Raw genomic sequence first — 24,873 nt, 5'->3', positions numbered from 1 at the left:
GTGTGGGGTTATGTTTATAATACACATATGTCATACATAATTTGTTAGGGGCTATGCATAAAATTTCTATTTTACATTAGGGAAAACAATGCACTGAACAAAACTCTGGACCTGGGAATTTGAATTTCAAATCTTCTCTCTCCTACTTGACCACAGTGTTCACAGATAGGAAGTGTTTTGTTGTGAAGTAAACCACTTCCTGTCATCTCTCTGGGGGGTGGGCCTTGCTAAGCCCAGCTTTGAGAAACTGCTCTAAGCTCATGAACACCCTCTCCCCTCCATTGTCTACACATCTTTTATCTTGGGGTGGTAGATTTGGAGATGTAAATGTGACCTCAGAGAGAAACACTCTGATGATAGGTAAGGCTTGTATTTACTACTCAACTTCCCCTTTGACAGTCATTGGCTTCAGGCCAGACCAAACCATGTGGCTGCTTTTATGTCGGGCCAAGAAAACATTACTCCTTGTTTCCTCCCAGTTTCTTAAACATGAAGCAAGACAGTTTACAGTGCTGTTCTGTAATGGTGAATGGAGCTAGATGGCCGTGCTCTGGCTGGAGGGAAGGAGAGGAGGAGATGGGAGCCTGGTTGGACCAAGGAGAGGGAGTGTGAGCTCTCTGGGCTAAAGGGACCACACCGGATGCGACCTTATTTTGATTCCGTTATCTGACGCTGTGTAGTCGACATCTGTACCTCCCAGTTCTCCTTTTCTCCTGACCTGGCTTCTCTGAGACCCCTCAATTGGCTGATGTGAGCCTCTCCAAGGAGAGGCTGGAGAAAGAAACACGGGCCATGAAAAGAGCAATGAAAGAGTTTTTATTTAGCAAAGAGGGAAATGTGCCAAGAGATTTGGTAATATTAGCCAAAAGGCCAAGCACAGGAAGCAGACAGCGTGGAGAGGGGGGGGCGGGGGAGAGAGAGAGAGGAGAGGATGTGGAGAGAGAGAGGAGAGAGGAGGAGAGAGTGAGGAGCTGGAGGGAGAGAGAGGAGAGAGAGGAGAGAGGAGAGAGGGAGAGAGAGAGAGAGAGAGAGAGAGAGAGCGAGAGACAGGCGTGCATACATGCATGCACAAGTGTGTTATGTGTTAGTTGGATGGGTGGAATATGGGGGTTCCTAAAATTCTGTGAGGTTTCTTAAATAGACAAGTCTCGGGAATTCCTGGGAGGAAGGAGGGGGGATGTACACTGCAACTTGGAGAGACTGTTGAGCACTGGCTGGCTCAGCATCATCTTGCTTCTCGTCTCCTGAACAGGGACCATTTCCTTTGGAATGTCTGCCAGGCTTCCAATCGCACATCGAGTCTTTCTTGCTTGAGATTTTTGAACTTTGACTCACGCCAGCTGCAGAGACCCTTGTCCCTGTGAAGGACGAGCCTCCTCTTGGTGGAAGGGAGGGACCAAGCCAGGGCAGGCTGTGAAGCAGCAGCAGCAGCAATATTTCCTCGCTGGTTCCAGGCTTTGCAGGAGGTTGCTGAACATTTAAATGGGGTAGTACGTTCACATCTGCTTTTATTTTTCCCATTTCTGCAGGCCAGACTGAAAAGTTAATAAATTGTATGAAACCCAAGTAAGCATGGATGTTAAAGCACGTTAAATAAATTACATAAGTATGCCTACCTGTAACACTTTTATAAGGTAAATGCATGTGGGTTATTTTGCCATAAATGTGCACACGGACCAGGATTTATTCTAAAGCCCCCTTGTTTCAGTCCTGCTGCTGGTGAAGGTACTACTGTTCCTTAGCCCCTTCCTTCTCTCCCTGGCAGCGCGGCAGCCGGGCTTGGAAAATGCGATATATGATGCCATAAGTACCCTGGTGCAAAAGTTGTTTTTTGTTCCAAAACATTGCCAGTTCACGGCATGTAAAACTACCACGGATGCTTCAGCCAGTTTTTCTTTTTCCCCAAATAAGGCAAGCATTAATGAAGCAGCTGAGGGCCTGGGAAAATATTTTGTCATTCCTTAAAGTGAAATTTCGTCCCCTCTCTAGACAGGCCCATAGATTTTTCAGCTGAAGTGTAAGTGTCTAGCCAGAACTTGTTGAGTAGCAGGTCGTGCAATTAAACTTGTTTACGACTATTGTTACCTCTCAGGGCCACTGACCTAAAAAATGCCCTGCCTGCGTATTTCCCCACATGGGCGTCTGGTGACTGGGAGGCTTTGAATAAATGTTTGCAAGGCTCACCCCCATTCTGCAGAGAGAAACAGTGAAGGCCAGCTAGGTCCCCCACCCTGCTTCTCATTGAACGCAAACCAGGAAGCGGGCCTCAGCAGGCCTCCAGAATCCTGAGGCTGCTGCAACGCTGGTACCAGCTACTCCTTGTGGAGTCCAGTGTAAGGGCGGTGGTTTAGTGTGGCCTGCGTGAATGACTGTTTACCAGGCCAGCAACCTCATGGGTTGGCACAGGCCTATTTTGAATGTGGGGAAAGTAGACCTCCTGTTTAGGAGTATGAAATGTAGTCTTCAAACAGTGGAAAACCTTTTGCGGGGTGAGGAGGGGGCTTGTTGGGGTAGAGCGGAGACGACATCCCCAGACCATTCTTAAGATGAAAACTGCCTCCCAAACACTGATGCTCTGCAAAAGAAAGGGCACATATCGGGTTGTTTTTTTCTTTCTTTCTTTTTAACCGGAAGGCTGCTATTTGGGACTATACCGTATTTTTGTCGAGTGTGTTGGAAGAAGTCCTTTTCTGCCCCTAAATTCAACAACTCACCACAGTAGATGGCTCCGTCTTCCTGGCCTCTACACTTGCAGTGGTTTGATGTTTGTATTGTAGCTTAATCTGGAACATCAGTTTTTTCATCTGTAAAGAGCGGGGATAGCCAGGGCTTCTAAAGGGGCAAGGCTGTGTAGCCCAGGTGGTTCAGCAGCCTTGGCTTTGGAGACGGACAGACCTCGTTCCCACCCTGACTTGCTGCCTGCTTGCTGTGTCAGCTTGGGAAGTGATTCATCTCCAGCAATCCTTATCAGTCAATGAAGGAAAATAATAACTACCTCCCTCATGGGTTGTAGTCAGGAATGAGAGATTGTGGGGGTCAGGTGGTCTGACCCAGAAATGCTTTTTCAACAGGAAATGTTGCTTTGCCCGGTGTTTAGGAGGGATGGTGCTGTTAATACGCGAAGTGCTTTGTAAATGTTAAGTCTTTTCCAACAGTATCAGGCTATGAGAATTCATGTGATTTGGTTTGTGTTAGTGCGTGAAGGCAAGAAGCTGCCAGAGCAATGCATGATTTCCAGGGCATGAGAATTCCTGTTTGCAATACCATGTTTTCTAAATTCTGATAGACCATCAGTTATGAGATATGCCTTTAATCTAATAACAAATTTTCAGGGCATCAAGAAACACTACTATGTTAAATTTGTCTACCTATCATACACATCTAAATTTCGGAAATGTAAAAAATGTAGAAACAATGTGAGTCTTAGAATGGGGAGAGCTCTGCCAGTATGCGTATGTAATTTGAATAAAAGCTATGCTGTTTGAAGCTCTAAATTTCAAAAGGATGCTATGTAAGAGGCTTCCAAACCCATTTTTGATCACACAAGGGTGTGGGATTCGTGCGGACCAGATTTTTAAGCTCCACTGAAAGGGCGAAAGCAAACCAGGCTCATTAGACATGGTCGTGCCAGAGATCAGTCTCTAGAAGGTCATGCAGACCCGTTTTGCACAAGTCTATTAATAAAGATTCTGCAGTTCTAAGTTTTCACTTTGTTTTTGACCGTTAAGGAGAGTTGCTCGTAGTGACACATGATGAGGCTGGGCTGCGGTGCACGGCCTGGCCTCTCCACAAGCTCACCATCGAAAATGTGTCCGCATTCCATTGGAAGGAATTGGGCTGCGGCATGAAGGAGAATAATGAATACAGCGGCTTCATCAGAAGGTGATCTTTGAACATTGAATGTACTACCGTTCTTGTGTATTCTGCTGGGAAGAATGGGCATCGCACATTAACCTTACTGTAAGTGTGATGCATTTGAACATACAGTGGAAGAATGGCCCAAAGACTATGCATTTCTGCTGTGAGCGGTTTGGAATAAATCAACATAATAGCCCATGGTTATTAACATATTATGTGAATTGGACAATGATATATACTTTGAGGACCTTGAACTAAATCCACTAGTTAAGAGCCTGTAGAATGGACTCCAGAAGGACTAGAGTTCTGGGCTCGGAGGTTGTCATACAAAGAACTGAACTGCAGACCACTGACAGAAGAATTTTCTGGGAAGACTCAGCCCAAAGTAAATTTTCAAATGCTTGGACTGCAGCACAGAATTGACTAATGTCAGATTAACTGGCTCTGGACTTCTAAATGTGGGTCAGTTTAGATTGGAAGTGATTTTATTATCCACAAACTTCTTTCTGCCCCCTACCCCCACCCTGCCCCAGTACTCAACTGTAATTTTTCTCTGTAGCCAAGCCTCTCATGTGAAGCTTCTGAGACACAATATAGTTTTCTGTTGAATTTCATAAGAAGTATTGCTAGCCTTTTGATGTCATATGTTTAGATTTCACAGAAACTTACAGTGTGTTGACAGTTAAATTCCAGGACAGGAAGGAATGAGTCCCGGCTCAGACCCAGCGAGCCCGAGTCCTTGTGTTGTCCTGTCAGAAACATGCCGTGCGACCTTGGGCAAGTCTTGGCATGTTTTACCTCATGGCTTTAAAAAAAAAAAACAGGGGTTACGCATGATTTTTCTTGATCCCTTATAGCTTGGAAACTTGGAAATTCAATGATCTACGACCTCTGTGCTCTGACTACAAATGGAAAATAGAATGTGTGGACAGAGCCTCATAATCTTTGAAAACTATGATTTTCCTCAAATTGTTCTTCTCTTTTTAATCTCTGGGTACTGTTTAAAAAACCTCTTTAACTGACTACAAGTCTTCCTCCATGACATTTAATAGAACTTTATGGACTTCAGTTAAACTCTGAAGTCCCTTTCAGAAGATATTATTATTTTTTAAAGTTTTAAGTGCCTTATTAAACCTACTGAGGAGATAGTGTCCTGGGAGACCATTGATCACATGTGAAAACAGTCTAGACGTGACTGTCCTTAGAGCAAATGGCTAGTGAAGCTTATACCGACTTCCCATTTGGACAAAAAAAGCTCTGACTGGACAAATGTAATGATTTTTTTGGACAAAAAGGTTTTGCAGCCTCTCTGTTCTGTGTGCTCTAGCTCACTGTTGACAGTTGACAACAACTTATTTATTTATCTAGAGATTGGCCTACCTGAAGGATGATTACCCAGAAGCCCTTGTGAGTGATCCAGGTGGCTGGGAAAGGACTGGGACTTGGGCTTTGGGGAACAAGGGGTTGCCGCTGGGTTAGTGTGAGTCATGTGGAGTTTACCATAAAGCTACACGTGAGAATCAGGAAAAAGAGACGCTGCCATGGGGCAAGAGCTCACAGAGATACGGCCAGAATTCCTAAGCCAAACAGGTAGGGCTGGCTGTTGGCTCTGGAAGGGCCAGGAGCCAGGGACTGTTCCCGACCCCAGCCTGTTTGAGGGCCTCAGCGGCTCTCCTTTGTGCTTAGCCATGATGTTACTCAGCCCTTTGCTCGATCTCCTCTCATCGTCATGTTTTGTGTCCTGACCCTTTCACCTCGTGGGCTCCTCCTCTGTCCCGTTACTGTGGCTCCCAGTTCTTTCTGAGTTCCCAATTAAAAAAACAAAACAAAACAAAAAACCCCAAAAACCCAGGAACAAGATTTTGGCCCTACTCACCCTTGTTTGGATGGGGTGTTTGTGCCGGTGACATCACTGACCACTGTCCAGCCTTGGCTGGCTGTCGTTGGGTCCAGCTCGCAGGGAGGGGCTGCCACATGGTTCATAATGTGCAGCCGAGGTGGGTAGACCCTGCTAAGAAGCGGAGGGTGGGTGTGGTGGGCACTTAGGATTGGCATGTCTACTCGGAGGTGGAAGTGTGTCTACAACAGAAGGCTGTTTTCTTTCTGCCTGCCTGAGTCAAGGAGACCTTCCAGGAGAGTGTGCTGCGGCCATCCAGACAACCACGAGCACTCAGACGTTGTTATTCAGCAATGGAACTGGGACGTGGCTAAAGAAGTAGATCAACCCAGCCTTCTTCCTGTTGAGGGACTGTGTATACAGTGCTTAGTGTATCACCGAGACCATGTCCTTCACCTGTTCTCAGGCCCGCTTACTAAGGTGGAGATGTGCTGATGACTCAACCTGGTTGGGATTCATTATAAGCCAGCTCTGCTAGGGCACAAGTGGAAGGAACACTGGTAATGCTTTTCACGTCGGCGAGGTCTGTTTGCCAATTCCCCACTCAAAGCTCCAAGTATGAACTCTACAGATATGGGGTGTATATTTATATGTTAACATTTACTTTCACAATGTAGAAGCCCTGTGTCCTGTCACATCTAGTAATAGAACTGTTGTGTGTGGGGCAGGGGCCATACAAATATGCAGGTCCCACACAGACACACAGGCCCCAAGGAGTCCACGTGGAATCATTTTGGTGCTTACTTGGGAGGAGAGGCCTTCTGTGTTTGCAACTGACTTGTTTCAGTGTGCACATGCATATTTTGGAGACAACACCTATGAAACCTCTAAGGGCCAGTTCCGGCCTCACCGAGTGCCCTGGGGTCCTGTTCAGGGCAGAACAGGTTTTCATAGGAGTGGTGGGGTGGTAGAGCATAGTGGAATGGACCAACCAATACTTTGGAATCAGCTAGGCAGGCCAGGGTTTTTGACTTTATTCCTTATTTTCTACGCGTGATGTAGAAAAGTTTCTTAATCTGGAATCCTCTTCCCCTTTCTTTCAAACCCAAAGAAACCTTCTGTAATGGAACTCTGTAGTGACAGGTTAACCTGAACAAGGTTGAACGAGGAAGAGGGGAGTTCTTTGATTCCCATAACCAACTTTTGGGAATGGCAAAGATAGAGTTTGCCAAAGAGACAACTGAAATGCTTCCCCCATGAGGGGATATAAGCCCTGTGAATGTGTCCTATCTCTCCATGTTGTCATCCTTTTCTCCAGCTGTAGTTCTTAGGTGGGAAGGTCTGGAGCATGGATAGTATCATTGGCTTGCATCCTCAGCCAGGGGTTGGTGGGACTCTTGCCAGCTTTACTCAGAAAAAAATTCTAGGGCAGTTTCTGATTGGTCTGGCTTGGGTCAGGTGCCATTTCTAGACCAATCAGTGAGGCTAGGGGGTGGAGATCAAGAAGATGGCGACTCCCATTGGAGCACATAACTGGCTGGTGTTAGAGAGGTCCCTGGGGGAATTAGGAGTCAGTATTTAAAAAACTATATTAATTGATAATTGAATTTTGCATTAAATGAGTGCTGTGACATTTTTTAGCCCCTTGTCTGGTCTAATAGATGCCCTTCATCAGTTCTCTCCCTTCCCTTCTAAAGGGATCATAAAGGCTACCCTATTTTGAGCTAAGAACTGGTCATGGACACCTCCTTCTGTAGAATCCCACGTTATCCTGGACATGTTGCCATGCTAGTTACTGTGACCCGTCTGCTGAATCCGGTAAGGCCTTCTGACAAAGGAGAGCCATGTAGGAATGGTTATATGATGTATGTTTAGCACGTGTCATTACAGATACAACTTTCATAGAATTTCCAAACCTTAGGCTTTTATTAGTATTTTTTAAATTGGTCAAAGTCTTAACATTGAAGGTGAGAAAAGCATGCTGAAAAACGCAACAGGGTTCAGGGAAAGATAGCTGCCAGTCCTCTGGGAGCTGGCCTTTCTCTCTGAGGCTTCCTGTGGAATGTAGGTTAAATAGATGTGTTCTTTTGAGTACCTGCCATGTGCCATGCACTGTGCTAAGCTCTTTACATGCCCCTGTAAGTTGAATCCTCGTGACATTTTAGGGGAGATACCGTTCTTATTACCCCACGGAGGAGCCATAGTCTCAGCAGGTTAATAGCTTACCCAGGTGTTCGCTAAGGACCTTCCAGATCACCATCACTTCTAGTCCAAGAGACACTATTTAAAGGCAGCTCTCAACGAGGAAAAAGGATGGGAGCCCCAGGTTTGCTTTGGTAAAATGAGGAAAGTTTTTTTTTTTTTTTTACAATAGCTTTATTAAGATACAATTCACATACCATATAATTCACTCATTTAAAGTGTACAATTCAGTGGTTGTAATATATTCAACCACTGATATAGGTAGTATATTGTCCCCTCCCTCAAACTCCCCATTTACCCAGTTCCTCCTAATCCCAGGATACCATATATTTTCTATCTCTGTGGATTTGCCCATTCTGGACATTTCATGGAACCATACCACATGTGGCCTTTTGTGACTGGCTCCTTTCACCTAACAAAGTGAAGAACTTTTGATGGAAACTTGTCCGAGGTATCCTCCTAGCCTTGGCCTTCTGGAATTCAGTGTCCTTTGGCTTCCCTCTCCTCTGCCTCGCTACCCTATTTGCTGTAAGAAGCTGAAAGATAGAAACACCCAGTGGACTTTTTGAGTACAAAGAGCATTCCAGAATTAGTAGTGGACTGTTTAGTGGGTGAGATCTGGATCTGGGATGGAATGACTTCCTCTTTTTTACTACCCGGTGACTCTGGTGTTGGCGGGAGAGGGTTAAAGCTGCTTGAAGGACTGTTGGGACCTTGTTTCCCTGGTATTCACCTCCAGGGGGAATTCCTGCTTTGAGGATACACTGGGCAGGAGAGGCTTGAGTATCTATCTGCCTTTTGTGACATTAGAGCAGATATGGAGACGTGGTACTGATTCCCCTGGCGCTGAGAAGGTCTCCAGGGGAGTGAAAGGAAACCTCTCCTCTTCTCTTCTGTATCTGGTCCTCCCCGGCTCCCTTTCCCCTAGGCCCTCTGGCTTTTCTCTCCTAGTTCACACTCTGGAGAGAGGTGTCTTTCACCTTTTCTGTGCAGCAGTGGCAGGGATGTTATCAGTGTTGGCACTGGGCATGGGACCAAACCCTGCTGGTACCTACAGTGAAACCGAAGCTGAGCCTGAAACGGCCGGGCACGTTGCTTGTGAGCTGGCCGCCGCTGAGCTTATTGGCCTGTTCCTTAAAGATTGGTCCTCACCAGCCTGGCGCATTGGGGACCGTGACGGGGGGATGGTCACAGTGATGTAGCTCCACGGAGGACTGTCATCCCTTTCAAAATGAGTGGGGTCCTCTGGGTCAGGGGGCTGGCCTGGGGCTGTGTGGACGCTGGAGGAAGTAGAGTCAGTATCCTCCCCCTTCAGTAACACTCCCCAAGGAGATGACTTCTGACCAAGTGCTGTTCGTAAATGGGGGGAAAGTGCTTTTCAGATCACGGGCTTGCTTATAAACTGCTTAGATAAAAGGAGCCAATACAGATGTTGCTTACTGATGCTTGGAAAACTGGCAGTGGGATATGAGAAATTTTTATTTGCGGTGAAAGCAGGTGACTTGGTGGGTGCTCATAGCCTGGTTCTTATCTTGCTCTCTCATCACCTTTTGTTACCTGCTTGCCTTTTGGAAAGTAACAAGCAGCTGTTCTTCTCTGTATATTGGATGGTAATGCTGTAGGGGTTTGGCCACAAGGTCCAAGACCTTTCTGGTGTCTTAGGTAAAAATGTGGGGACCAGGGTTTCTTGATAAATGTAGGTGTTAAGTGCTGAGGGATGAACCTGCCTCTGAGCTAGAGTAACTGTACTGTTCACGTCCCCAGGGATGGATGTGGCCCCTAGGATGCTGGCAGCCAGCCAGCCATGTTGGCACAGGGCAGAGCCAGGTGGCCTAGTGTGTGATGTGGCCAGCAGACATCCAGCGCCATCCACCTCAGTTGGTGTCTGTCTTTCAGGCCGGCTTCTTTCTAGTATAGAACTCAGAGCAGGCGGCGTTCCCAGGCTCCCTTCCCGTTTGGGGTCTACAGAGAAAGAACATTTGAATTCTCATCGTCGTGACTGCCAACCCTGAAAGCCTAGGTTTTGATGATCATGACAGTGTTGGGATTTAAATGGGTCACAAGATGTTCTTGACTCTTCCCTTTGGGGGAGCTGCTTCCCGCTCCTGTTTTCATTCTCCAAAGCCTTCCCAACCTGTCCGCCTTGGTGTGAGTCACTTAACCAGACTGTGCCCATCCCCGTGGCCTGGACGGCTCCCAGAGTCCAGAAAACAAACCACACCCCAGGCACGATGATGCATTGTAGCATTTCTCCACTCTGGACAAGAGGCAGCGAGATCTCGGGGATGGGTGTGGGGTTTGCCCCTCCTGTATTCGGGTTGCTGGTGCCTTTTGTGCCCATCGCTGGTGAGCTGGCTGTGGCTGATCACAGAGGCGGTGCAGAGGGTGGTCAGCAGACCGACTGACCCACCAAAGGTCAATGCAGCTGTCAGTGCTGGTACGGTACCTGTCTTCCTTGGAAACGGCATCTTGGATCTCGTAGCTACTCGGACTCACTTTAGGCAGAACATCTGGATTTATGAATTAGACTTGGGCTCAGTTTTTTGTTTTGTGCTTTGGATTCTTTCATTTAAAGGAGATCAGAGATAAAATACCTTTCTTTGTTTTTGCCAGCTGGCTACCAAAAGTCTCCCCCACCTTAAAAAAGGGGGTAGTTTAAGTTTTCTTGAGTGACTGGGGTGTCTGTTACATCTCAGCAGATTTCTAAAGCTCTGTGATTTTTAAAGAGACCTCCACACAACCGGACCCCTCATTCCTCCCTCCCCCCCAACCATATTAATCGTGCTAGTACTGTCACTTCATACGTTTCTAAATGACAGTAAAAGAGTCGTGGGGCTCTGCGGGACCTTGGCACATAGCTGAAGGTTACACACTAGTTGCTGGGAGGCTCATGGGATGTTTACATCAGTGCCATATTTTGTGGGTTTCCTGATGACTGTGGGAGGATTTGGGTTAAGGTTGGAAGGCTGTGTTGCTGCTGCTGTGATCTGGGCACTTTTTCAGCTTAGGGCCTCTGTGTCAGTCCATGTCATAGGGAAAAAATTTCAGGCCAGTTACCTTTAGCTCATTGGTTCTCAGCTGGGGTAACTTTGGTCCCCACAATACATTTGGCAACGACTGGATGCATTTTTAGTTGTCACAGCTGGGCTGAGGATGCTTTTGTCATGTTGTGGGTAGAGGCCAAGGATACTCCTAGGGCAGGCCCCATCCCCACCCCCACCCCCAAGAATGATCAAAATGTGTATAGTGCCCAGGCTGAGAAATCCTGCTTTAATGTGTTTATGGAGCAACTCTCCTTTCGTGAGTCCGGAAACTAAAGAACAGACTAAGCTACAGGAAGTAATATTTTATTTTTTTTTTTAAAGAATATTTAAAAATGAGTGATACCTCAATTTGCAAACATACGTTTTAAGTTCTCTTTTTTTCAATTATGTGCTTAAAAATGTCTTAGTGGTTTCCTAGAGTATTCTTCAAACAAATGATTTAAACTGCACAACATGATGATATATACAAAAGCTGATAGCTTCTCGTGCTTCAGAAAGGTCTGTGATGCAGAGAGTACGCAGTGAGCTGTTCTTGTTTGCTGTGGTCCATCACTGGGTTTAGATCCTGCCTGGTTAGTAGAAGAGATACTGAAGTCATTGCACTTGCATCGCTCAAAATCCACGCATAATCATCTTTTTTTTTTTTAAGTGAGAGACCCAAACCAGATCATCTTGCTTCTCCCAGGATATTAAAAGTTCTTTTTTTTTAAAGGTGCAGCTCCAGATTACCTGCTAGGATTCACATTCTGCTTTCTAAATCCTGTTCTTAAAAGGAACCATCTCTTGACAGTACATCATAAATTTCGTGGCTCCTCAGTGACATTTCTGGGGAAGTAAATGAAAGGTGTAAATTAAGAAAAGCAAGTGTTTGTGGTTCCCACTTTAACCCTCTGTTATGCTAAATGGCTTTGTTGAAGAGGGCTGTCACTGCTGTTGAAAACTTGGGAAAATCCACAGCAAGCTGTGCCATTAGTTGCCTATGGGAGCACAGGATGTTTGATGTGAAAATTATATGGCCACATCTAATTGGCTGTATTTTCACCCCACCAGATAACAACTCAAGAGGCGGACTCTTCCCCCTCACCTGCTTTTTCAGCTAAATTGTTTAACCTGAATTGCATGCTATTAAGAATTGCATGCATTCTAGTAATCCAAGTGCCATTTTTCGACGTCTTTTGTTTTGTAACCTGCCTCTATGTGACCCCACCCCAACCTTACAAATTTCTAGATATCCATCAAGAGCTGGTTATCAATCCCTCCCTGATTTGGGGGATGATAAGGCCTGTGACCCCTCACCCTTCCCTGTAACTTACCTCACCCCCACCTCCCAGGCCTGGCAGAAACCTGGCCAGCCAGTGGAAAGAAAACATAAGCTCTCTGGACCTTTGCTTCCTGTAAAATGGGAATAATAATTTTTATCCTCCTGTTTCCCAGAGTTGTGTATTTGTTTCAAATAAAATATGCTCAGAATTCAAATAGAAAGCAGTTAGAGATAAGATAATGGCAATTAAGCCAATTGAAACTTCAAACTTTAGAAAAATAAGTTTACTCACACACCACACAGTTCACTCATTTAAAGTGGCAATTTAATGGTTTTTAGTATATGTAGAAAGTTTTGCAGTCATCATCACGATCGATTTTAGAACATTTTTATCACCTCCAAAAGAAACTCCATACCCATTAACTATCATTCCCCATTTCCTCCAGTTCCTCCCTCACCTCCGTCTACTTTCTGTCTATGGATTTGCCTATTCTGGCTCTTTTGTGTATGTGGGATTTATACATTACGTGGCCATTTGACGGGCTGCTTTCACTTGGCCTGTTTTCAAGAATCATCCATGTTGTGGCGTACGTCAGTATTTCATTCTTCTTAAAAGCCAAATAATATTCCACTGTGTGAATAGATCACATTTTATTGATTCATTTATTAGGTGATGGTAAGCTTTCAGAAAATATGAAGCTAGACCATATTTGTTTTAATTTTCAAGATAATCCCTTTCCTTTTATTGGTAGTTAAGTGCTATTATAGTACATACTGTTCCAGGGCAAAGATTTCCAAGTCTACGAGTGGTCTGCGTTTTTGAACAAGTCCTTCCTTAACCCTCCCCAGGCTCTATGTGGAACCAAACATTGGAACAAGGTGACTTCAGGGAATCACCAAAGGCTTTTAATCTATAAAAGTAGTATCTGTGGCTAGTCATTTTTTCCTGTAGTTTGGCTAAGGATTAAGACATTATCTCTAGTGATTCAAACTTGTTTCTGGTAGGTGCTTTGTCTTCATTTTCTCCTCCTGTGGTAGTCACCCAGTGGCATTCAAAAGATGTGATCGGTTGAAGTTATTTCCAGCCTGGGGAGTCTTTTTTTAGTGTTTGGTTTGCGTGTGTGTTGCTGTTCTGGTTGTTGGTTTTACCTGTTGTAAATATTGATACCCAGCTATGTTCATATTCCGGAGATAGGAAAGAAAATTCACTCTGCAGCTTTGCCGTCCTAGCTCCCACGGCGCTGTGGCTGCTGTGGCCCATGGCAGAGTTTCTGTGCTGGGCGGACCCAGCCTGAGTGAGTCAGCTGCTGTGTCATCAGTTCTGCTCACTCCCCTCCAGCACTGTTTTTGGCATTAATGCTCCTTAGGTACATGGAGGAGAAACGTTTCAAGGAAAACCTGAATTTTATTCCCCTTTGTTGGCTGCTCATGTCAGACATGAAAATGATATTCCCCTTAAGAAACAGGAGGCCCTTACCAATTTTTAAGAGAACCCTGAAAACTAGGTGTGCCCTCAGAGCCATGTAAGTGAGAGTATGAGTTTCTATGCTGGGTGCTATTTCGACAGGTGGGCCCGTTTTTTAGTGGTGGGAAGACATGGGAGCAAGATGGCTTGATTCCTCCAATTCACGTGTGTACTGTCTCTGTTGCTTTCTAAACACGCACATACGCACACACACACGCACACTCACTTAGGATTTTGTTTTTTCTCCCAGTGTTCTCTTGAACCTGAATTTTCCTAACAAATAAATAAATGTTTAGGTTAGAAGGAGATAGCCTTGGGTGTCACAGGGATTAATTTATCCCAGACCCCTTATTTCTTCTGTGACTCCAAGTTCCCCTTTCAAGCTGAGAAACCCCAAATACCACAGTACTGAGACACAAGCAGGCTGTCGCTTCCCTGCCTTCTGCCCCATCACCGTTGTCCGCAGGACCCGTGATGGTTGCTCGAGGCACGTGCGGAATGACACTAGTGGTGGCTGCTCAAGTTATTCTTTCTGAGGATGACACACAGGAGGCAAGTGTCCTTTTGGAACAAGGGTTATTTGTGAATGGAGCTGATAAGCCTTCCCCCAAATTCTCATGTACCTTCCCATTTTGAGTAAGATGGTGTCAAGATTGGTCCTGCCTGTGGAAATCCCATTGTTTTTTAATATTTTGTATCCTTATATGCTTTATATCCTTCCAGTGTGATTCCTCCTTTCACTTCTTTTCAAAGCATTTCAATTTAATATGTTTTTATGCAGTCAGCATAGTGCATTTCAACCAGTATGGTTAGTTTTCATAAACACCCAAGAAGGTTTAAATAACATTTTCTCATAAATGAGCCCTCATTTGCACAATTATTCAGTTATTGCACCATGAAGAACCTCTGGAGTTTGATGTTGTCAGGAAACATATTAGCAGAAAATAGTATGTTATTATCTAATGCTAATAATTGGTTAGTAGAAATGAGAAAAGAAGACATGTAATTGGGGCTCCTGCGGCTAACAAGATGTGAATTATGAAACTGTTTCCAGGAGAAATTCCAGGGTTGTTCTAGAAACCTGTTATTTGCATTTTAAAACATTTGGTCTCCATTGATAGGGGAGGGTGGGTGCTGTTTATCAACACAGCTTTCTTTTTCAGGGCAAAGCTCTCCTAATTCCCTGAGTGGTAACGGGCATCCCCAAGCACACCCGCTCCCTGTGTTGTCTTGACACTCTTTCAGTCCCGTTTTAGCTGCTCGATGTCTTTTCGTAGCAGATGTGTCGATTTTAAAGGGAGGATTGCCTAGTAGGCATCCCAAGTCCCCATCAGACTCTCTTCTCCCCTTGGCCCCTTGGTTCCACACAGGGCTGCTCATCATGGTTACTGGATTTCTAAAAGCACAGTATCACATTTCCTCTAGGAGTTGGATTCACACCGCTTTCTGTAGTCTGTGGTTCTTGGACTCAAACTTCTGCCTCCATAGCAGTCACTGCTGGTGAAGGCATACGGGCGTGTATGTTTTGCCTGAACGTGTGAATCAATTCCTACTCTCTCAAAGTAACCTATGAGCACAATTGTTCCTGAGCTAGCTGGCATTTTGCTTGTCGGGAGAAAGTGCAGTGGTCGGGGCAGGGACCCGCAGTTCCATATGCAAATAATGGCTATGGAGGTTGCAGGGAGAAGCTTCCCTTTCCACCTGCTGAGGTCCTCCCTGTTGGAGGAAACGGATGGGAGAGTTGCAGTGTGATGGTGTGCCAGTGTATGGGTGCCCAAGGAGCGAGGTGGCCTCAGACAAGGACTTCATTTAGCATCCCAGCCATGTCTGTGAAGAACTTCATTCATTTTCTGCATGCCTTGCCTAATTTCCCAACTCTGGATGATGTTAAGGTTAGCCACTGCACTTCATTACCTCTCTTCCCAGTAAAGCCTTGACCTTTATTTAAAGAGTATATTTAGTGTTGATTCCAGGTAAAAAGTAAAAGCATCTCCTTTATTTAAAATTACCCAGATAATTCTTTTTTGTGTGTGTTTGTTTTTTTTTTTTTTGCTTTATCCCAAACTCTTTAAAACACTATTGTGTACTTACTCTTCCTTCGTTGTTTATCATACTATAATGAAAAAGGTATGTTTTCCTACTTCTCAATATTTGATATTGAGAAATATTTTTTACCCCCAGAAACCAAAACAAGTTGGCAACATTGTTTTTTTAGCCAGTAAGCACCTTTTGAAATGATGCTGCAAATTCCCACTCATAGAAACCTTATCCCTGAGATATTTTTCCTTGGCCATGTACGATCAAAGAAAGTTTGACTGTGCGTATGTCACTTCTTCTCCTCGACTGTAACTTCCTTCAGTAAATATGCCCTTGTCACATAATGGCCATATCTGTAAATCGAGGCCCTGCATGGAGGCACATTGGATCTGCACCGAGCCATTTGATGATCCAGTGACTCCCTTTGCACTGTGTTCTGCTAGCCCCGCAGAGTGGGAGCATGTCGGAGTGGGGCAGGGCCCTCAGAAGTCGTCCAGCAGCCAGCACCCTCACATGACATGCCAAGCTGTGCTCCAGAGATAGAGGGCACAAGGCTTGTTAGGGGGAGGTGGAGACACCAGAGCCCCATGTGTCTTCTCTGCTGAAATAGAGAAGTGAACCATGCTCTGCAGGGGCAAGTGGAAGAACGGATTTGACATCGTCTCCTTTGGTGTTCCTTCTGTGTTGCCTTCCATTTGGATCCTGGACTCTTTCTCACTAAGACGAGGTCCTTGAGGTTGAGGGTCAGGTAGATTTTTTTCTACATCCCTTCAGTGCTGGGATGGGGATGACATTTCCCCTGCTAATGCCACCTCTGAGCAGGTGGCTGAGAGACACAGACATGGGTAAGGGAAGAGGGAGGTGCTGTACGTGAGCCGGGCACTTGCCACTCCTAACTCGAGGCCCTTTGTCTTCCATATTTGACGGTTCTGCCTACCTCTGCATGCACGCACGTGTGCACATGTGTGCACACACACATACCATGCACTCTCACTCCTTGTCACTTGCACACACTCACGTTTTTTAAAAATAATCTTGAAAAAAAAATGTTGAATACACTTTTCCATGTCAATGATGGTATCCAAGGCTAGGGAAGAACTGGTTCATGTTGATTGACAAAAAAAAAACGGTAGCTCGTCTGGAGCCCTGATTACAGTTTCTTTGCATCTCTTTTAAGTTGTTTAACAATATATTTCAAATGTAATTAGTTCCCATCAAAGTTACCTCAGCTTCACAGAGGTGAGAATTATCGATGGAGCTTAAACTAGATCAGCATGACCTTTAAAGACCTGAACTCTGCTCTTGCAGGTTATAGATGTGTGTGTGTGGGTATTGGTTGGTTGGATGGTTGCTGTTGCTTATTTGTTTTTTGGTGTCTTTGTGCACACATGTGAGTAAATCGTGAGGATTTTACCCTCTTAACAGTTTATAAAATATTATTTAAAAAAATACTATTTTTTTACTAGTTTGCTTCTTTAGGGGAATGGCTATTGTGAATGCCCTCCTCTTAAATGGATTTCTTATTCCTCCAAAGATGCTGTGTTTTCAAAATAAAATTCTTCCACGTTATGCCTAGAACCCTGGACTCCTAGTTTTAAAATCCGGGTTTTAGTTTGTTCTTGTCTAGATATGGAGTCCTGGGTACATCTAGATTTAGGGATTTAAAAAAAAAAATCATAAAGAACTCAAACACATGATTTCTAAGACCCATTCCATTTCCTTTCCCTCTTGCTTTGAGGACGAAAACACATAAAAAGCAGAACTCAAATGTATTAGTTGGGGTTCTCCAGAGAAAGAGAACCAATAGGCTGTGTGTGTGTGTGTGTATGTGTGTGTGAGTTATTGGAAGGTATTGGTGCACCCTGTTCTCAAGACTGACAAGTCCCAAGTCTGAAGTTGATAACCTGGAGACCCAGGAGAGCTAATGGGATAGTTCTACTCCAAAGGCTGGCAGGCTTGAGACCCAGGAAGAGCCAGTGTTTCCATTCAGTTCTGAAGGCAGGAAAAACTGATGTCCCAGCTTGAAAGGAGGAGGAGGCATTAACCCTTTTTGGGGGGTGGGAGGGTGGGGTCAGCCTTTTGTTCTATTCAGTCTTTCAATTGATTAGATGAGGCCCATCCATATTAGGGAGGGCAATCAGTTTTACTCAGTCAATTAATTTAAATGTTGAAATCCAAAAACCCCACGGAAACACTCAGAATGATGTTTGACCAAATATCTGGGCACCCTGTGGCCCAGTCAAGTTGACACATAAAATTAACCATCACACCAAACTTTTCTGAGACAAAGTTGAAAACTTTTATTTTTTCTTCCCATCTAAGAGGTGGGCTCAGAATTCTCCCAACAGCCAAAAGCAATTGGCCAAACTGAGTCTGAATAACATTATTTCCTACAAAATCTTTATCTCTGGAGGCTTTAGTATTTTTAGGGTTTTTGTTTTTTAAATGCTTTTCATCTTCTTCTTCTTCTATACTCTTGTTTTTTGTTTATTTTTGCTGGAAGAGCAAATTGTACTTTCCAGCTCATTGAGTTTCATTCTATTGTGTTATCATTTGAATATTCCCCAGCCACCTGTTGAAAGGGGACTATAAGCTCATAAAGAAACAAAATAGTAAAATACACAAATATTGCTGCTTTCTCTAGCAGTGTTGATTCTCGATCCATGTGGCCATGTCCAGAACTGGTCAACACACTGTGTCATCATCAGGTGCTGAGTGATCAGTGCAAATGAAACCCACCATCCCCTTTGCCTACCTTTTTTGTAATGTCACCTTCCCCAGAAGAAATTCACCTCTTAAAATCCTCTGTCACAAATAGGCGGTGTTTCCAGGGAGAGCTGGGAGGCAAATTAAGCATTGTTAAGTATTCGTGGCCCCTAATTTCTGGGGACCACATGTTAAACTACGTCAGTGTAGCCAGTAGCTTCAGAGACACTAGAGGAGAAGGAGAGCCGAGTGACAATTCTAGCAGGTGTGTGGTTGCTCAAAGTCCCCCTCCCTCTGTCCCAGACATTCTTATTTCAAAAAGTACCAGACACCTACCTGCTCTGATATAGTCTTGGAACACCCCTCTGATCATTTCAGGAACATGAAACTCACAAGGCTTTCATTTACTTTCCTGGAGAGTCTCCAGTTTTTTCCATATTACCACGTGACTTGCGGGTGGCCAATTACTGAGGTCAGTCTCACTAAGGTGACTAGACTGCTCCAGTCCTGATGCCCCTCTCTCTTCTAGAACCCAACTCAGACTGGCTTAAGCAAAATGAGTTTATTGACCCATAACTGAAAATTCCAGTTTACATGCATCAGGCATAGCTGGATCCAGGTGCTCACATATCAGGGCACCATTTGCCCCAACTCGTGGCTCTGCTTTCCTCCAGGTTGACAAAGGCAGAATAGTATTACCTTAGTTGTAAAGCTGGGCTAATCTTGCAAATGGACTTGCAGCGGGCAGCTTCAAGTCCAGAGAGATCTTATCTTGCCCCATTCGGTGTAATATACCGAGTGCATTTGGATTGAGCAATCCGGCCCATTCCCGGAGTTGGGGGTGGTGTCCACTCCACCTGTACGACAGGGTGTACTGTTATGAGAAAAGGCACAAATAGATGCTGAGCAGAAAACTCAGCAGACGTCTGTTTTTTAATCTTCAGGATCCATGACAGAGTTTTGTACTTGTCAGGAGGACTGAACTGCAGTTGTATCTCGGTACAGAATGACTTTGAATTGTATATATACTTGAATGTGTTTATAAGACATCTTACAACCTCCCAAATTTGAAGTGGCTTACATACTATACAAAAGGATGGGAAATGAATAAGTAAGGGAATTAGAATAAAGCAAAGGAGGGTAGGCCCATAAGATAAGATGGGGGATAAGGTGAGTCTCACAAATTTCAAAGCTGGCAGCTCCTGCAGGATTGGTAAAAGAGACCTGAAAAATTGGCTCTGGGGTTCTCAGGCGTGTGTGGAAGAGTATCCAGATCGTACACGTCGGTGTGTGTGTGTGTGTGTGTGTGTGTGAGAGAGAGAGAGAGAGACATTCCCTCATAAGCCCCAGGCCCCTATGGGAGTATAGGCCCTGTGGAGAGGCCATGGGAAGATAATGAAGATGATGTGGTCTGTGGTAACCTTAGATACATTTCTTTTCCAAACTCCTCTGGGGCACTTGCTCTCCGGAACTGGCCCCCTTTGCTCTCAGCATTGTGTTAGAAAACAAAGCAAGCAGACAAGGATAGAAACCCCTATATTGCTGGGTTCCTTCCAGGAACAATTGTAGGGTTAAACCTTGTTATGTTTGGTGGGAGGCTGTCAGGTGAGTCACTGCTGTGACAAAGGCGGAATAGTATTACCTTAGTTGTAAAGCTGGGCTAATCTTGCAAATGGACTCATGCTTGCCTGGTGACTCACGCCCCTGTTTACACATGAGCGCTGTGGAGACCAGAGACCTCCAGGGATGGGCAGCCTGTGCTTCCTCTGTGGTTTGGGAAGCCCTTCCTGGGGGGCAGTCTCAGGGCTCCAGGCATTGGTGGCTTTGTTTTTAGATTTATTTTCATATTTTTATTGGGGAATATTGGGGAACAGTGTGTTTCTCCAGGGCTCATCAGCTCCAAGTTGTTGTCCTTCAATCTAGTTGTGGAGGGCGCAGCTCAGCTCCAAGTCCAGTTACCGTTTTCGATCTTTAGTTGCAGGGGGCACAGCCCACCATCCCATGCGGGAATTGAACCACCAACCTTGTTGTTGAGAGCTCCCGCTCTAACCCACTGAGCCGTCTGGCTGCCCCTCCGGAAGCTCAGTGGCAGCTCGCTGTCTTCAGTCTAGTTGTGGAGGGCGCAGCTCACTGGCCCATGTGGCAATCGAACCAGCAACCCTGTTGTTCAGAGCTCGCGCTCTAACCAACGGAGCCATCCGGCTGCTCCCATTGGTGGCTTTTTAAATCCAGACACAGGGACAGCTGCCACCAGTGAAAGGCCCTGGAGTAGCCCCAGTTTGTTGGTGAGGTGGCTCCTTCGCGTTTGGAGAGTTCACATGGCCTTTGGACGGTTTTAATCTACCTGGATAACCCCCCATGGGAGGACTAGGACATAGGATAACTATGTAGAGTTTTCTGGAAATGTGGCTGCTGTTTTATAGCTTTGCCCTTTATTTCTACTGACTCCCTATGTCCCAGGTGTCAGTACCCCACTGCGCTCGTTCTGCTGTTTAGTGACTATCCGACCATTAGATAATTGGGTCTTGTGTTCAATCTCATATTCTTCATCCTGAATTCTGTTATTCAGGATTACGATGGGTGAGGAATTTGTGTAGGGGATTTTCCTTCGTATAAAACTTCAAAAACTCTAGAGCAAAGAAGGCACACATCCTTTACAATGGGCACAGATATTTCCTTTTCTTTCTTTTTTTTTTTTTTTTTTAACAATCAGAGTGATATTTCTTTGTTGCGAAACAGCTCTTCTCGGACCTCAGGTTGCCCTTTACACCCCCAAATTCTCTACCCCACTTATAGAACAGTAGCCAACACCTGGACAGGCAAACGAGTCTACACAGCAGCACCGTGAGTCAACTGAGACCTGGTCCGTATTCCCCCTCTGCCATTGACTAGCTGTGTGACCTTGGGCATGCCCCTTAATGTCTCTGAGTCAGTTTCCTCCTCTGTGAAATGAGCATGACGGTACCTACCTCTCAGGGTGTTGTGAGGAACAGCGAAAGAACACGCACATCTCTGTCTAGAGTCGCACAGGAGTAGGCAGCCGGTAAACTGAGGCAGTTCTCAGGACGGAGCTCCCGTGGGCTGGAAATTCAGTGCCCCACATACTTTTTGAACGCTCAAGGTGTGTGCTGCCAGCTCTTTCGAGGAGTCCAGAGATGTCAGTGGAGTTGCTTCTCTCAAAAAGATTGCAGTCTGGCAGAGGGAAAGGTGTTAAAACAAATAGCTATATTGGTGGAGCCATATGTAATTGCATATTTGTAGGTAGAAATGTCAGCAGTACCACATGGCTTAAACTAATAGAAGATTGAGTAAGGTAAGTTAAGAGAGAGCGAGACAGAGAGAGACAGAGAGCATGTGCTAGCCAGCTGGCTCACCGGAGGCCCAATGCTCCCATGGCCCATCTGGAAAATGATGGCCAGAGGTGGGAATAGCGGGCAGGGACTCCACAACAGAAAGGCTGCATGGAGGAGGTTGTGTTTAAGATGTCCCTAGATGGGACCACACACTGGTGACAGGGCGGTGGAAGAGTTCTGTGGGGAACTGGAATCCTCCTTGCTTGGAGTTTGTAGAGGAGTGTGGGTTAGGGCAGAAAGTCAGGCTGGGCCCTGAATGCCTTGGTGACTGCGTCCCCCTCCCTCTGGAGCCTCACTCTGTTCCCCTTTCTTCCTGGCAGCAGTGCCCCCTCCCTTGCTGCACTCAGGGACATGACTGTCAGCACCTCTACCCCCCCTCAGACTTCACTGTCAGCACTCAAGTCTTCAGGGACATGAAAAGGAGCCACTCTTTACAAAAAGTTGGGGAGCCCTGGTGTTTGGAGGTAGGTCGCACAGCAAAATGACGGTATGAGACGAGCCAGCTCTGAAACGAAACCACCCATCCAAAGTTTACCTCAAGCTAGGGCAGGGCCCCGTCCACCATGGTCCCTGAATTCCTGCCGGGTCACTGTCATATCGGGTGCCATGATGTCTGGGTGTACTGACCACAGATAGGTTTATCATAGCCATAAAAAGGCCAGTTTACGAGAAGAGGGAGGGTAGAGGGTGGTGCTCACGTGAACCCAAGGTGCCTGCCTGACTCCCGCACCTGACTCCCCCTAAAGGCCAGTGGTCCAGTGTCATGCGTAGCTTTTGTGAGAATGAAGAACGATGAACAACGCATTATCCCATTAAAGTTGACCCCCAGGAAGTAATTTTCTGGGGGCCCTTTATAGCTTCAGGTGGAGAAGTTATCCTCTTAACTTTGCTTTTATTATTAGTCATTTAGAACTTAGAGATTTTCCTTTAGAATTCAGCGTGCTGAGAAATGCTCGCTCTTCTGCAATAACACCTTTCTGAGGTCGCAGTGAATGGCTTTTCTCACAGATGTTGCTCTCCCAAGGACAGGAAGCATTGTTAATTTTCTTTAAATAATTCAATACGTTGTCAATACCTCTACACTGCTCCATGCTTGGGAGTGACAGTTCTCTTCAAATTAGTTTTCCCAAAGAATAAAGGACATCTAGAACGTGCTTTCATCTTCAGAAAAGCAAAAGTCAATGCAGATAAAAATTTTAAGGTAACTCTTTAGTCTTAAACAGCAAATGATTTAGTACTAATGCTAGCTTTTTTTTAAAAAAAAAAAAAAAGGAAAGTGAATATTTAAGAGCCAATTAGTAAAGTCCTCTATCTTTTAAAAACATTTATTGTATACCTACTATGTGCTGGATGCTGTGCTGTCTATTAGGGTTACAGGAATAGAAAACAGGCCTAGAGTATATTAACAAGTGGGTGTGTGTGTGTGTGTGTGTGTGTGTCTTGCCTAGATAGAAGAGGTGCACTAAATCATCTTTCAAAGCTTGTTCTAATTGAAGTAGTACGTAGCCCTTTAAGAGAACTGGGGATGTAGAGGAACATGCAGAAGCAAATGTGAACACCCACAGTCTTTTTATGTGTTCATGATCTCTTAAGAATTGGATGCATTTCTTTCTCCCCATTCATGGGTCTAAACTTTATAAGTTTCGCAAAGTTGAAATTGTACAGTTCTGTATTTTCTTTTCACTTGACGTAACACCACGACTGCTTTTTGTACACTATCACGTGTCTTAGTTCTGGTTAATAACTTTATGGATTGGTGTTTTGTGGACATCTCCCTGTCTTGACTACCCATTCTCCTTTTGGCCAGATGTGAATAAAACTGAGGATGTTTCTGGGGTCTTTTGGAAATCCCCTTCTTTCCTCTGATTATGCCTGTGTCCAGATTACCTGGAGCCCGGTGTGTGTGTGTAAAGCCTGTGTCCTTCAAGTGGCCTGGGTCTGACAGGACACCCACCCCCACCTCCACCCCCGTTCTGTGCAGCAGCCAGGGCCCGATGGAAGCTTTTTCTCAGCAGCCCCCTCCCTTGTCCGGCTTTTAATAAGTGTAGTTGTTCATTCTGACTATCAGAAGGCCATACCGAACATAGCTATTCCTGTACCGGGGCCCGGCAAATGGTAACGCATTAATCTTTGGTCGGAGTTATGAGGTAGATAAAGGAGAAGCAGGCACTCATTTTGAGTATGAGGAAAACGAAACAGAAAGACTGGGTTTCTGCCTTATGCCTGGAGATCCGCAGGCACAGATTAGATCCTCGGCGCCAGTGACAGTCTCATTTTCCAGCTTTGCCCCTCAGAACAAGGAAACATCTCCTGAGCAAGTGCCAATATGCCCCACTTCCAGGATTGGGTCTAATTCCCAAAATGGGGACTCGGCCAGACACAGAGACACCAGTCACGGGCTCTGTGAACTTGGGCAGGTTACCCACCGGCTCTGTGCCTCGGTTTCAACATCAGCGAAGGGGGGTCCCACTGGGGCTGTTCTGAGCATCAAATGAGCAAGCCTGTGGAGTGGGGCTTGGCCAGAGGAGCTGGCGTGCTTGGTCTGGCACAAGTAACTGGCATTTTTATGGCAGATTTCTTGGGGAATCACGCATAGATAGTGTGTCCCTGTGATGGGCCGGCCCCTGCTGGGGCCGCTCGGTTGTGCAGCAGGGTTTCCATGTAGCCTGTCACAGCCATTACTTATGTATCGTTCGTAGTACTTCCTACTTCAGGAATTGGAGTGGTGTGTGGAAACCCCCATCCATAGCATGGGTGTGCTAGAGGTGGCCCTGGGTTAGCGTAGGGGAAACACACACACAACTGGGGTCAGCTGGGTTTGAGTCCAGCGTTCTCTCTCACCTGTGTTGGAAAGCTGCTTCACCCCTCTGGGATACAACCCCTGTGTCTTTAAGAAGCGGATGGCAATGGAATACCTGCCTAGCGATTTGCCTGTACAACCCTTTGCAGCCTGAAAACCCTAAGAGGGAGGTGCAGTGATTATTCCCATTTTGACAAAGAGCCACAGGGAGGTTAAGCACCTTGCTTAAGGTCACACAGCAGAGGGGTGGAGCTGAAGAAATGCTGTTAACAAAAAACCCTGGCAACATCCTATGGTTTGGAGTCTTTCA

The 24,873-nt window shown here is 45.5% G+C and overlaps 1 protein-coding gene across 36 annotated transcripts in view; it reads left to right on the top strand.

Moving 5' to 3' along the window:
- TCF7L2 (transcription factor 7 like 2) overlaps positions 1-24,873 on the top strand; it is a 193,633-nt gene that overhangs the window by 98,671 nt on the left and 70,089 nt on the right. For 13 of the 36 annotated variants that reach the window (XM_033130063.1, XM_033130028.1, XM_033130045.1 and 10 more), the window contains one exon: positions 22,084-22,227. The exons of the other annotated variants lie outside the window; for them this stretch is intronic. In XM_033130063.1, the coding sequence (XP_032985954.1) occupies positions 22,084-22,227 (144 nt within the window). The remainder of the gene's footprint in view (positions 1-22,083; positions 22,228-24,873) is intronic. 36 annotated transcript variants of the gene reach the window in all.

The sequence above is a fragment of the Rhinolophus ferrumequinum genome, chromosome 16 (genome assembly GCF_004115265.2).
Source record: "Rhinolophus ferrumequinum isolate MPI-CBG mRhiFer1 chromosome 16, mRhiFer1_v1.p, whole genome shotgun sequence".
Classification (NCBI taxonomy): domain Eukaryota; kingdom Metazoa; phylum Chordata; class Mammalia; order Chiroptera; family Rhinolophidae; genus Rhinolophus; species Rhinolophus ferrumequinum.
This window is presented reverse-complemented; position numbering and strand designations above follow the sequence as displayed.